The following is a 15,382-nucleotide window of genomic DNA, read 5'->3' as shown; positions in this document are numbered from 1 at the left end:
TCATTGTTTATGCTTGTGGTAGCAATGGTGACCGAGGATGTGAAGAGATTGTGAGCTATATGTAGAATTCAAGATAAAAACTGGAAGGTATGCATGCAATGTGAGTACATTATGTTCTATTGGATTTGGTTGGTTGAAAGTTCATAGATTGCATGTTAGATTATTGTGAATGATGAGGATGAAAAATATGAAATTACATTAAGGATTTGTTAATTAAGTTACTGCTCATATGTGTGTACAATTAAGCATATTGAGTTTAACTTGCTGCTAGGAAGTATATGAGTAAAGAAGGTTTGTCGTGGTGGCGTACCGAAGGAGGTAACGAGCGACCGACAGTTAAAATTAGCTAGAGGCACCCGAATCGATAGCGACATAGCATCCTACTATTGTGAGGTGAGCAGGGGGTGTCTATTTCAAAAGGGTTTAGTAATATGTATTATGATGTTTCATAAGCTACTATTCGTGAAAGATTTATAAACTGTCATTGTGTAAAGCATGAGTTGGTAGAAATGCCAGGCAATTGTGGATGCCATGACTATTGAAATTGTTTTGAATATATATATTCAAGGCTATATATGTAAAAGGTTTTAGAAACTAGGAAACAAGCTCTTTACCATGGTTTATGTCAAAATGTGCCTTATATGTTTGTGTGATGTGCATTCATGAATAAATTATATGTTCACCATGTTGTTTTGATATATTAAACCTCATGCAAAGGTTTTACATTATAAAGTCTTACAAGGGGTTTTATCATGCTACCATGATTATTATTTGAAATGTATTTAAAATAAGCTTTTGAAAACCCAACTTGATTTTAAATGGTTTCATCAAACCGGGAGATTCGAGAATAGGCTGAATGTCACATCAGGATAGTGTGACCCTTGTGCATAAATGAGCTCTAGCTAGAGAACCTTTGAGTCGCTGATGGGCTATTAGACGTGGCTAGGCCATGGTCTATGATATATATACGTGGCAAGGTCACAGGATGATATATGTGGCTAGGCCATAAGTTGTTATACGTGGTTGCGACCACATGATTTCTTCGATGTCAACCAATATCGTCGAGATTGCCATGGCTGTGGGAATCTGGTGGAAGGGGGCCTCTCGGATGTTGTTATGTGGAAGCGGGTCCACGAGTTGATTACTACGATTACTTACTCGAGAGTGACATCTCTTTGGGTTTTCAAACATATATTCTTTTGCATGGTGAGAATTACGAGTTTTTCTGCAACTCCTCTATTTATACCATGACTTTTTATTTAACTCCTCGGGAATGAGGTGATTTGCAAGCTTGTGAACAAGCTTTGATATTATTTGATTTCACGGGAGCATGCGTGTTTATGTTGGATTGATTTGAGTAAAGTTGTTAAATGATTTCGAAGGTAGAAATCTTTTGCTTACACTAGTTGTGATACGTTTATTGTTGAATGATTACGTTGCATTAAAATCATTGGTTTTACATGTAAGGCACAAATCTTCCTTTTGAGTTATCTTGTTTGTATATGCTCTTATGTTTTAATATTAAAATCTTCTGTCCCTCACTTGTCTCCCATCTATGCCCTGCTCACGGAGCCGAAAATTACTGAGTTTGAGACTCACCCCCTTATCTTTCTTTTTTGCAGATAAGTGATCAACCCAAGTGTATTGCCTCAGTATATTGATTCGCTGCGACGTAGGTAATGGCATCTCTTAGACTTCCACTCCAAGTCGCTCTGCTGCATAGGGGTCATGTTCCGTAAAACTGTAAGATTTATAAAATCATTAATAGTTTATTAGAAATGTATTTGCTAAAACTTTGAGGTTGTGTAATGAATACTAAGTGTGATGTTGAAATTATCTTGGAGTTTGCTAGATTTGGTTATTGGTATCTAATTGCTACTTCTTGATTACCGCTGACTATATAGTTTAAGCAAATGATAGTGTTAACACAAGTTAGCAAAATTTTTAATGGACATTACAAGTGGAATGTTATAATAAAATCCAAGTTGACTCACGTATGTGTTAGAATGTTCAGTTTAATTAACAGGAATCTCAACTAAGGCTTGTTCAAGATTTGACGAGTTCTCTCACAAGTCTCGGACACCGGTAACGATCGGGAAGAAGGTCGTTACACACACCAACTTAGTTATTTATTGAATTTATATTTCTTTTACTTTTATTTTTCTGTAATGTAAATAATTTTGTAATTTAAACCTAGTTGGTTATTTATTCAATTTATACTTCTTTTACTTTTATTTTTTCTATCATTTATATAGTTTTACACTATAATATATATATATATATATATATATATGCTCTTTTAAGACAACACAATGATCAAAATTTTAATTTTTTATTTTTTTGCAAAATTTATTTAATAAATATTCTTTATCCATTTCACCACAAAACGTATTATATGTTTTTTTCATGTATGTAATGGGTGTCTGCATATGAGGAGGACTAGCTTATTTTCTACTCTTAAAATAAACTACATTAAAAAATGGAATTAAATGTTGTTGAGTAGATTGCCAGATAGACTATTGTTTTGGAGCAAAATTACTTTCAATGAAGAAATATTGAAGATGGAAGGTGGAATCTGCCCACTTAGGTGCATATGAGGGGCATGAAGTACCTCCAATTTAATAAGATTGCCAATCTCGCTTGGTATTCCACCTGCAAAAAAAATAAAGAAAGGAGCCTACTTGGTTTGTTAACATTGCAATAATAATATAAAGATCTATTTGCAATCAAAATCACGTGCACAAAGAAATTCTATTTTTGTTGAAGTTTTTGAATTATAAAGTAATAAATACTTTTAGTAATGCCACAAGTTTGAGTAGGAATAAAAAATAATACCATACATTCTAAATCAATGCAACTTAGATCAATCTTCTTGAACTTGGTTAAATTTTCATTACATGATGCAAAATTTTGAAGATTGTTGTATTCTCTTATATTTGAGGGTGACATATATCATCGTACAATACTACTTTGTACTGAATTGGACCAATAAGGAGGCTTCTATTTTTTACAGAAAATGTCTCCAAAGAAAGACTGTCTACTCATTTCCCAATGGATCTAACCACTTGCAAACATAATTAAAACCGAATTGCATGACCTCATTTATTTAATAATTATTTTCTTATATTAATACAATTCATAATTAGTGAAACTATTTGCTCTAAATTTATGAAATTATAAGTAAAATTAATTAAATTACCAAAAAATATTCATAGGAAGAATTTCATTCTTATTGAAAAAATGAAAAAAAACTATTTGATTTGCATAAATTAGAGGCTAAGTTTAGGGTCTAGTGCTATTATGATTTAGACTCATATTGGTTATTAATTTTTTTATATATTTACGTTTTACTTCTCCTATTTGCTTTTATTTTTTAAAAAGTTGCTAAAAGACAAAAGCAAATGCCACTTGGACTTAACTTAAGTGGTAAAAGTGGCATAAGTTTTGAGTAGAGATATGAAGTTTGAGCTGCATTGTTCCTTTTTGAGCAAATGAAAAAGAAAAGAAAAACAAAAGCAGATTGTAAAGAGTAAAATCATAATTGAGTTATTCAGTTGGAATTTCTTACAAAAGAATTGTTGGGAAGAGTTCTTTTTAAAAGTGCTTTAAATAAATAAAATAAAATATATAACTTTGTTAAACCAAATTACAAATTTTAAAGTAAAAATCTTTTCGTTAATTGAAAATAAAGAAATCAAATAAAAATAAATAAAGTCAAGTGAAAAAATTCAACAAAGAAAAAAACAATGTGAAATAATATAATTTTTTGTATAATTTCATGAATTATTGAAAGGTAAAGTGTGAATGTAAAAAATATCTATTAGATATTTGATGTTATATTGTTGTATTTTAATATGAAGAAACTATAAAAAGATTTATGATACTTTAATTTGCCTTTGTACAAGCTAGGCAATTGCTAGATTTAGCCTTTATAGCTAATGAGATGATAGCTTATGATAGTATGTGTTGGGAGTTCTTAAAGTTGATAATGGAAAATATGGGGTTTGGGAGGAGATGATGAAAGTGGATTATGGAATGTGTTTCAACTATCTCAATTTATGTTCTTGTAAATGCGACACCCACGAAACCAATTAAATTGCAAAAGGGATTGTGGCAAGGGTGTCCATTGTCTCCTTTTTTGTTTAACATGGTTGTAGAGGTCTTCAGTTGTCTAATGGGTAAAGCCAAAGAAGAGGACATTTGTAGCAAAATCTATTTTGGTGCTAGAGGTTTGCAGTTGTCTCATTTGCAATATTCTAAGGATACCTTATCGTTTTGTCAACCTAAACTTGAGTGGTTAATAAATATGAAAAGAGTACTGCAATGCTTTCAAATTATGTGAGGATTAAAGATAAATTTTTAAAAATGTAGCTTTATGTGTGTTAGGGTTAACATTGAAATCTTAGGAACTTGGGCTACTAAAGTTCATTGTAAGGTAAGTGTCCTACCATTTACGTATTAGGATTTACCATTAAGGGCTAGTCAAGCTTCGATGAAAATTTAGAGGTCATAATCAATGTTAGGTTTACCAGTGGTGGCGTGTGTGGAGGCAAAATTAGAAAGGTGGAAATCAAAGCTGTTATCTTATGAAGGTTGAGTTACACTGTTGAAGTTAGTACTTAGCAATTTACCTATCTTTTTTTATGTCATTTTATTTAGATGCCTTGAGGAATTAGGGATGAATTGAATAAAATACAAAGACAATTTCTTTGGGTTGGCAATAATCAAAAGGGTAGTGCACTTTGTTAAATAGGATAATGTCTATAACTACAAAGAAAAGGGACTTGGGATGGTTAATCTAGAAAAAAAATAAAGCCTTTCTTACTACATTGTTGTGGAGGTATAAGAATGAACCGAAAAGTCTATAGAGAGAAATCATGGCAACAAAGAAGGACTATGATTTGTGTGCCTTGTTACCTAATGCTACTGTGACTTGTAATTGCTCAAACACTTAAAAAAATATCATATCTCCTTTAATGCCTATTAACAAATTCTTTTTGCAAGGAAGAAAGGCTTTGTGATTATAGGGCATGGAAAAATAATGGCTAACAATGGAAAATTGAGCTCAAGCATCAATTATTCAATTGGGAATTTCATGCGTGGACAAGATTATGGAGTTACCTTTGAGAATACACCTTGAGTGATTATTTAAATGGCGAGCTTATTTAGAAAGCTACAACTAGTGGAAGGTACTCCTCAAAATCTTTTGGTAAACTTGTATTAAACTCCCATGATGCAAACAACGATCTGTGGAAAAAGATTTGGGTATGCTTCTTACAAAGTTAAGGTTTGTGTGGCAACTAATGTGGAAAAAGATAGCAGTTGAGTCTAAACTAGAAAAAACAGTTTAATTAGGGCTGAACAGACTTTTTACGTGTTGTGTAAGTAAAGTTCGGAAACTATTAGACATTTGTTTTTACATGTTGTGAGGCTTGAAAGGTTTGGTGTAAGTGATGCTTAGAATGGAACATAAATTTGATCATATTTAACGATCCAAAATTGTTTTTCTTGTCATGGAGAACAATGTTTGATAGTGGGTATAGACAAAAGGTTTGGATGCTTGCTTTCTATGCAATTACATGGCCAATATGGTTGTTTCAGAATGATGTGATTTTTTAATAAGAAGATAAAGGATATGTCTTAACTTTATGGTCTAATTAAACTTCGTGTTGTAGTATGGGCAAAGAAAAAGTGGCTCAAATTAACATAATTGACGAAGCATATATCGAAATGTCCATACAAGGTGAAAATGTTGGACAAAACTAGAGTTGTGAGACTGAAAGTTAAATGGATGGCTCCACAAAAAGGATGGGTCAAATTCAACATTGATGGTGTATCTTTTGGCAATCCAAGAAAGGCAAGTATTGGAGGACTTCTAAGGGATCATAAAGGTTCAATCAAAGTCAAGTACTTAAAGTCAATTGGTGAAGGAGATTTGAACCTTACAAAAATTTAGGCAATCAAAGACGTGTTTTGCATTTTCATTAATATAATGGAACACAAACAGTTTAATTTATGGATAGCAAGTGATCCCAAGAATATAGTGTTATGGATAAAGAAACCTTAAAAGGCCTCTTGGAGATTTAGAAAATGTTTGATTAGAAAGAAAGCATGTAAAAATCAATCCTGACTTGGATGGTAACTCATGTATCGAGGGAAGCAAACAGTGAAGCAAATATATAGATGAAGGTGGGAGTATAAAGGAGTTTAAGACTCTTACAAATTTTTGATTGGACATGTGATAAAAGTGAAATATGATTTTTTTAGAATCGTATGAGGTAAAAGGGGCTCTAACTTAATAAGGTTCAGTGCATATTATTGTGGGCGGGTGAGGCCAGAACTTTCCTTAATTCAAATAAAGAGAAATTAAAGTTAAAACATGACTCCATCACAGAAAACTCTTACAGCATGTTTGGTTCACAAAATGAAATGTGTGACTACTGCCTCAGTATCTGTGTAATAAATAAGTCTCTTGCCCAGATAATTAAGCTATAAAAGGAGTTAAGGCAAGGTTGTCTTTTATCTCTTATTCTTTTTAATATGGTTGCTAAAATGTTTAGCTGCATGATGCTAAATGCAAAGGAGGAGAACATTTGTAGTGGCATCTTAATAAGGGACAATGGGTTAAAAATTACACGCTTACAATTTACAAATGACACATGCTAGCCAAATTTTGACGAATTGATAAACATGAAGAAAATGTTACATTCCTTCCAAATAGTATTTGGGTTGAAGATAAACTTCTAGAAGAGTAGTTTATTTGGTATTAGAATTAATAAGGAACAAGTGGACTGGCTACTTGGGCTAAGCAAAGGGGGTTTAACAGGGAAAAAAAAAAGGGATAAAAGATTTTGAGGACAGCGCAAGCATAGGGCCAAGGGAGAGTAGTAACTAAAAGAAGAAAAAAGAAAGATGGGCTAATGGGGGAAGAGTTAGGGCACTTGGAAATAGAAAGAAAGATGGAATGTGCGAAATTACAAAAGAGAGACAGAACTTTCATGATGGGCAATGCAGAGATATTGAGAAGACTCTAACGTCTGAAGAGGAAGGAGATTGGTTCGTGTATGAAGTGGAATTACAAGGGGGAAGCATACTAAGAAGGAGGCTAAAAGATCCTGGTCTCTTAATATCTAGCGATATGGTTGTCAAGGAATTTATCAGCAGTAAGAAAAGAAAATCAAAGTGGAAAACCAAGGTGCAACTAAAAAAGTCTGCAACAAACAAGCGGCTAAGGGTATAGAAGAGCAAGGGGATAACAGGGATAAATAAAAAGTACAAAAGAACACAACGAAAGGGATTTAGGTGGTAAAGACTCAAGAGAGTAATCACGGTGAAAAGTATTGTCAGAATAATGGGGTAATTGGGAGTAAAGATTCAAAGCCAAGGGAGGTAATCAAAAGAAAGGGGAAGTCTAAAAGAAAGCAAAGAATGAAGAAGAAATTAAGGAGATTATTGAAGGAAACCAAAGAAGGTGGGATGGATAACAATTGTAAAAGAAAGGCCGTAAAGACTAATTCAGAAACAGAAAGAAAGACCGAAGATAGGTGGATGTAAGCAGTAACTTATGCTTGGAATTTCTAGGAGAGAAAGACAATTATCAAAGCATTCATGGATCAAGAGATGGAAGGAAACATCAAGTAGGAGCGAGTGATGGCGGTACGTTTCAGGGAATCAAGTGAGTGTTTTTTCTCCATGATTTTATTTACTTGGAATTTTATGGGGATTGGAAGGAGGCAGAAGAACAGAGCTATGAGAAGGCAAATTAAATTGAATAAACCAAATATGGTATTCATTCAAGAGACTAAATTAAGCAAGGTTAACGATGAGATATTTGAGAAATTATGGCCAAGAGAGTGTGTGTGTGTGTGTGTGTTAAAGCAGTGGAGTCAAAAGGTCAGTTTGGAGGACTGATTAGTATCTGGTAAGATAACTTTTTCAAATTGGAGGAATGTATTCTACATAAAAATTATATTATGTTGATTGGTGAGTTGAGAAATGGTAATGTTAGGTGTGGGTTTGGCAATATGTACTCGCCTAATGATGAGGGGGAGAGGTGTGTTGTATAAAAGGAAGTGAAGCAAATCATGGGAGGTTCGAGGGTCATATGGGTGCTAAGAGGGGATTTCAACGCAATCAAGAGGGAGGAGGAAAGAATTGGCAAGGGAAATATTAGCAGAACAGCTAAAAGATTTGATGAGTTTATAAACGAGGTGGGGTTAATGGACCTCTCTATGGTGGGAGGGAGGTTTACGTGGAGTAATAATAGAAAAGGGATAACTTTTAGTCTTATTGACTATTTTTTTGTGGATGTTGAGGTATTGGAACTAAGAAATGACATGATCCAAAAATGCTTACCAATATCGATATCAAATTATAACCCAGTATTGTTAAAACTAGGAAAAGTGGATTGAGGTCCTACACTTGTCAAGCTCTTCAATTTTTGGATAGAGGAGATAAGTTTCCAATTAGTTGTGTAGGATTTTTGGGGTCAAAGTGACAGTGACAGCCAAAATGTTAACAGGCTATGGTCAAAGCTGAAAGGATTGAAAATTGTACTGAAAGTGTGGCAAAAAAGGGTCTTTGGTAGTGTGCAAGAGAGAATAAGCAAACTGAAATCTGAACTACAGATTTTGAATGAGCAAATACAATAAAGGGAAGGGGGTAGTGAGTGTAACCGTGAGGCAGTCAGCAAAAGGGTTAAGCTTTGAGAGCTGTATAGGGTGTAAGAGAGAGAGTAGCAGCAAAAGTCAAGATCTAAATGGGTTGTTAAGGGTGATCGTAATACCAAATATTTTCATGCTTTAGCTTCTGCGAGAATGAGGAACAATCTCATCCATCAACTGAAAGTAGAGGATGAAGTTATTACCAAACCTGGGAAAATTAAGGAGGCTATTGTCAATCACTTCACCACCTTTTACAAGGAAAAAAAAGTAATGAAGGTAAAGAGGTTTAATTGTCCATTTAAAAAATTAAGTTGTGAAGCTGTTATAATTCTTGAGAGAGAAATTACAAAAGAAAAGGTTTGGGATATGATATGCAGCTATTATGGTAATAAGGCCTCGAGGCCTAATGGGTATAATCTCGAGTTTTTTAAAAATTAGTTAATGGTTATGAAAGATGACATTATGGGCTGTGTGAGGAAATTCTTCATAGACGGAATAATAAAGGAAGGGGCTAAAAATTCCTTTATTACCTTCATCCCTAAGGTAACCAACCCTATAGGTTTTTCAAAGATAGACCTATTAGCTTGGTAGGTAGTGTGCATAAGCTTATTTCAAAACTTTTAGCAAATAGGCTTCGATTGGTGGTTGGGGAGGTGATCGTGGAAAAACAATTTGCATTTGTTAAAGGGAAACAGCTCACTAACTGTGTTTTAATTACCAATGAAGTGTTAGATCTACTGAAAAATACGAAGGAGGATTCATGCTAAAGGTCGATTTTGAAAAAGCGTATGACTATGTGGTTGGGGATTTTTGCATTTTATAATGACTAAAATGAGGTTTGGTGAAAAGTGGAGAAAATGATTATGGGATGTGTGATAAATGCAAAAGCTTCTGTCTTGGTGAATGGAGTGGCTAATGATCCCTTTAAAATGGGTAAAGGATTGAGGCAAGGACGCCCATTGTCCCCTTTTCTTTTTAATATGGTGGTAGAGGCAATCAACCTAATGATGGATAAAAGGGTGGAACTAGGGTTGTGCAAATGAATTTCTATTGGTTCCAATGGGCTTTAGATATCACATTTGCAGTTCGCTAATGATACGATGATATTCTGCAAATTGGAGGTTCAGGGTCTTATTAACACCAAGCGAATTTTAAGGTGTTTCCAAGCAATGTCAAGGCTAAAAATTAATTTTTGTAAAAACAGTTTGATAAGAGTAAGGACTGATTAGTAAGTTACCAAAGAGGGAATTGAGAGAATCGCTTGTATGGTAGGCGAGCTTCCTTTAATTTATTGGGAATGCCATTGAGAGGTAACCAAAGGTTATTACAATGTGGAGACCCATTGTCGAAAAGTTTGAAGCCCGACTTGCTGGATAGAAAGCAAAAACTCTATCTATAAGGGGTAGGGGGACACTCTTAAGGTATGTTCTCAATAGTCTCTCGATCCTTTATATGTCTATTTTCCAAATGCCTAAAGGAGTTATACAAAAGCTTGAAAAAATTGAAAAAAGATTCCTATGGTGTGGGAGCGAGGTGAAAAGGAAGATTCACTATATGGAGTGGAACAAAGTGTGTGATCTTAAGGAAAACGGAGGGTTGGGAGTTATCAATCTTGAGCTGAAAAATAGAGCACTCCTAAATAAATGGCTTTGAAGATATAAGAGAGAGAGATAAAACTTATGGAAAAAGGTTATTGTTGTGAAAGTAAGAGGGAATCCCACCAATCTTCTCTCGAATGCTAATACCAATAGGAGGAACTCGAGAGTTTGGACTAATATCTTAAAGCCTTTGGTTTTTACTAACGATTTTTTTCTTGCAAGATTATTCTAATGTTCAATTGGTTGTTAAGGATGGTAGTCGAATTCTCTTTTGGGAAGACAACTGGATGGAAAGGCAACCCTTGAAAGTTAGGTTCCCAAGAATCTATGCGCTAGCCATAAATAAAGAGGGGTACATTCAAGATTATGGTAAATGGGATGAAGAGTTGTGGGTATGGGAGGTGCAACTAAGAAGACAGCCATTTGGATGGGAAGAGGAACAGTGGTCTTGGTTTAAGCAAGCAACTGAGGAATATCACTTGAGTAGAAAGCTTGAAGATACTCTCGCTTGGAAAGGAGCACCTTCAAGCCAGCATACTATCGAATCATTCTGCAAGCTTAACTAATGTGACAAGGCAGCAGAGACAATATTTGGAAGTAAATATGGTCTAATCTTGCACCTCATTGGATTGAAATGTTATGTTGGCAGATGTTGCATGAGATGGTGGCAATTAAGAACGAACTTTTGAGAAGAGGGCTACTTAATCAAGAAACAGCTGGCTGTGTCCTCTACAAAAAAGACCTAAAGATGATCAACTATTTATTTCTTCACTATGAGGTGATGTGGCAAGTATGGATGAGATGAAATGCTGAATGGGGAGTTTGTTGAGTGGTTCTTGACAGATTGAGAGAGTTCTTTGAAATCTGGAACATTGCACTTAGGGAAGGTGAAAGTCAAGTGTGGGCAATAGCGTTTTATGCAATCTCTTGGTCAGTACGGCTTCAAAGGAAAGACGTTGTTTTTAGAGGAACTAGTTGGGATGGTATCCAAGTTTGAGAAAATAGCAAGTTGAGAGTTGTGGTATGGGCTAAAGCCAAATGGCCTCATAAGTATGGTTAGATAATAGACACGTATCGAAACCCTTCACTAGGGGTAGCAATAACACAACTAAAACAAGGTAGAAAGGTGATTAGATGGGCTAAACCAGCTCTAGGGAAAATGAAATTTAATGTTGATGGAGCGACGAAAGGCAGCATTAGAGAGTCTAGAATAAGGAGTGTGATGAGATATGAACATGAACACATTAAAATTGTGTTTTCCAAATCTATAAAGGTGGTGGATGCTAACTTGGCTGAAATCATAGCTATAAGGGAGGCGTTCATTCTCTGTATAGCTTCCAAATGGGGAAAAACAAAGTCGTTGATTATTAAGAGCGACTCAAGCAATGCAATCAAATGGGTGAATCAGCAAACCAAAGGGCCATAGAGGTTATGGAAGTGGATCCTTCACATTGAGAGGTTGAAGAGAGATGTGATAAGCTAGCAGGTTAATCATACATTTAGAGAGAATAATCAGTTGGCTGATAAACTGGCCAAAGTAGGGATTCAACATGTATAGGAACTTATCAATGTGCTAGACTAGAGTGAATGGGAATAAGTATGTGAAAGTTTTGTTTGGATACTTTTTCATGATGCTACAGTGGCAGATTTTATCTGGTTTGGGATGTTTTTTTCTTGATTTTGTATGTTTTTAGGATCTGTGGCTCTTTCGTTTTCACATCCTTATGTTGGGATGAATGTGATAGGAAGACCTTTTAATGGTTGAATGTGATCTAGGGTTTTGTAGAGATTGATGTTTTTCGACTTCCTTTTTGTTTAGAGTATCAATATAATGTGTACTGGATAGTCAATTGCCTACTTTATTCTTAGGCTTAAGAGGTTATGCTTATTTTTGAAAGCGTACAGAAAGTTTTTGATGTTCATTGCTTTTGAAAGCTACTGGAGAGATATAGGGAGGCAAGGATTCCTCTCTTTTTTGTATGGATTTTTGGGTACAAGGCATAGGTGTTGAGTCAAGGAGGTTACCTTTTAACTGAAGAGTAACAGATTTGAATTGCTTGTTTTTCCCAGAGATAAACCAATTTGGTTTCCTTTGATATGAATACATTAGTAACTTTCAAAAAAAAAAAGAAGTAATAAGGAGATGGTGATGAATTAGGCACCCAAGATTCACTGCAAGACTAAAACTCTACCAACTACCTATTGGGGTTTACCTCTTAGAACTAATCAATCATCATTGATAATATAGAAACTATTGATTAAAAGGGTGGAAGCAAAATTAGAAAGTTGGAAGACTAAATTATTGTCTCATGGAGGGAAGGTAACTTTACCAAAGTCTATAATTAATTGCTTGCCAATCTTTTTGAAGTCCTTATTTAAAATGACTAGTAAAATTAAAAAAAAAAATTGGAAAGACTTCAAATAAGATTTTTGTAAGCGGGTTCTAGCAATAATAAAGGGGTGGATTATGTGAAATGGGAAAACATTTACAAATCTAAAGATAATGGAAAGTTGAGCATTGTTGATCTAGAAGTAATGAACAGGGCTTTCTAACAAAATGGTTATGTGTTATGGGAATGAACTAGAGGGCTTATGGATGCAAGTTGTGGCTGCTAAGAATGACTATGAACCTTTTGCCCTTTTACCTAAAGCTGTTGTTACTAGTAAATGCCCAAACACATGGAAAAATATTATTTCTCCTCAATTCCCTACTTATAAATTTTTCTTACAGGTAACAGTTAATTTGAGAGTTATTGAAGGTGATGGTAAACCAATACAATTTTTGCATGATGTGTGGCTAGAAAATATGATCCTTAGCTATTTTCATTAACAATCAATAAACAAGGAAGACTATGAGTTTGGAGAGTGGACTAACCATGGATGGCAATGGAAAATTGAGCTTGGAAGATAACATTTTGGTTGAGAGTTTAAACAGTGGACAAGGCTATGGAGCTTCCTAAGAGAATACACATTGGGTGATGGATTCGAAGATGACTTAATATGGAAAGCAATAACTTGTGGTCAGTTTTCATCCAAATCCTTCTGTCATTTTGTTAGTAATCAATTGACTAAAGGCAAGGAATTATGGAAGCAAATTTGGCTTAACTATGCCCCATATAGAATAGAATTATTTATTTGGCAATTAATGTGGGAATGTATTGGTGTGAAAATGACGGTAGTTAAAAAGTTAATAAAGGAGAACCAAGCAAATTGTGTGCTTTGAAAACAACAGCATGAAACAGCGCAACTAAAAGTGTCCAAACAGTTAGTTCGGTCTTTTTGGTTTTAAAATTCTCAAAATCAAAAAAACTGAACTCATTCTTTAAAAAAACCAAAACTGAACCAAGTTATGATAATAACCAAAAAACTGAAAATCAAAGTAATTTAGTTAGTTTAGCTCGGTTATTGAAAACCAAACGATAATTAGAAACTAAAAAGGTGGGTTGGAGATTTAATAACATTTCAGCTCCTATGCAACATGGTTGAGGTTTTTCCATCATTCACACCAAGCAAATGGGAAACACCTAAGTAGTAGATAACTCCAATAATCTAATCTTTGATTTTCAAAGGCAAAATGAACTATAACAGCTAATAGGCAACCTGTTTAATCAATCAACTACATCTAAGGAGTACAAAAAGTAGTTCTCTACTACAATTTGCATTCAATGATACAAAGCAAGACTCACGATCAACAACCTATGATAGAACATTTGAAGGCTCTCAAATAGAACAACAAAGATAAGCACGGATTCTAATCTTTAACCAATACAAATATACTAGAAAAAGAAAGATTAATTGATAGTCTATTTGCAACTTGCGCCAAATAATCTACTTGTTCTAAATCAAATTTCCTCGTAACAAAATCCTAAATTGAGATGATTAAGTACATTGCCAAAACGAGACCAATATATAAGAAATAAGACATGGTAATTACAAGATGAGGTCAAAGAGAAGTGATGGTGAGAGTGAGATGCGAGAAGGGAAACCAAAAGGGGAAGAAGTAAAAAGGACTTAGAGTAGAGGAGGCCTATCGGCAAAAAGGGAATTAGGGATTTATTTCCCTTCGGTAGGAAAACCCCAAATTACTCCCTTTTATAAGTATATTTAAATTTGGTTAGTTCAATTGGAAAAATTCCCAATTGAAAACAAACCGATTTAACCGTTTCAATCGAACTTAATTACTCAAAATAATTGAACTAACCGAATGAAAAAAATTGAACTCAATTCAATTCGATTCTTTGATTCAGTTTGTGTTTGCACACCCCTAAGTGCAACACCTATTTTTTTGTTATGTGTGGAGACTTGGGGTGTATAAGGGGATGTCGTGTACAAATTGGGATGTTAATTGGGTAATTCACGAAAATCCAAAGTCATCTTTCTTATCTTAGAGAATGTTGTGTTCAAATGGAGAGAAACATAAGGTTTGGAGGTTATGATGTTATGTGATTACATGATCCATATGACTATCTCACAATGAGGTTGTCTTTAAGGGAAAACTTGGGATGCTAATAAGCTATTTGATTAATTAAGCTACGGGTTGCCTTATGGAGTAAAGCAAAATGGTTGAAGATGTTAGAAAATGTAGAAAATATGTTTAAATGCCCACAATTAGTATGCATAGTGCAGAAATCAACCATTGCAAGGTAGGAGATTGAATGGAAAGCTCCTCAAGAAGGTTGGGTGAAATTCAAAGTCGACAGTGCGGTAGTAGAAAAGCAAGGACTAGCAAGAATAGGGGGTGCGTTGCATGATAATGTAGAGTCCACCATTTAAAATTTTCCAGAGCAATTAGGCAAAGTGACTCAAACGATGTTGAAGTGCAAGCAATTAGAGAAGCTTTTATTCTTTTTAGTGAAATTATTAGGCGTGAACATGTTAATCTTTAAATGGAGAGTGACTCTTTGAATGTTGTAAATTGAACTAACAAGCCTCGTGAAACTCCATGGAGATTTAGACAATGTTTGGTCTAGTTAAAGAACTTGCAAAAAATTATTACAGACTAGAAAGTTACATATGTTTTAAAGGAAAGGAATATGGAAGTTGATTAGCTAGCTAAAGAAGGTGTTGGAAGGGAAGTTGAATTACTCCAAATATTTGAATAGAGTTGCTGATGGAGGCATA

At 34.5% G+C, this 15,382-nt stretch overlaps 1 protein-coding gene across 6 annotated transcripts in view; it reads right to left on the bottom strand.

Annotated features, from left to right (window-relative positions):
* Positions 1–1,446: 1,446 nt before the first annotated feature.
* LOC18592805 (uncharacterized) overlaps positions 1,447–15,382 on the bottom strand; it is a 43,943-nt gene continuing 30,007 nt past the window's right edge. For 4 of the 6 annotated variants that reach the window (XM_088808762.1, XM_088808765.1, XM_088808766.1 and 1 more), the window contains one exon: positions 2,445–2,652. In XM_088808762.1, the coding sequence (XP_088664888.1) occupies positions 2,486–2,652 (167 nt within the window). In that variant the 3' untranslated portion in view covers positions 2,445–2,485. Of the gene's footprint in view, positions 1,742–2,444; positions 2,653–15,382 lie in introns of those variants that run through there. The other 2 variants (XM_088808763.1, XM_088808767.1) reach the window with 1 other exon arrangement.

This window comes from Theobroma cacao, chromosome 8 (assembly GCF_053813885.1).
Source record: "Theobroma cacao isolate CCN51 chromosome 8, ASM5381388v1, whole genome shotgun sequence".
In the NCBI taxonomy this organism is placed as follows: Eukaryota; Viridiplantae; Streptophyta; class Magnoliopsida; order Malvales; family Malvaceae; genus Theobroma; species Theobroma cacao.
This window is presented reverse-complemented; position numbering and strand designations above follow the sequence as displayed.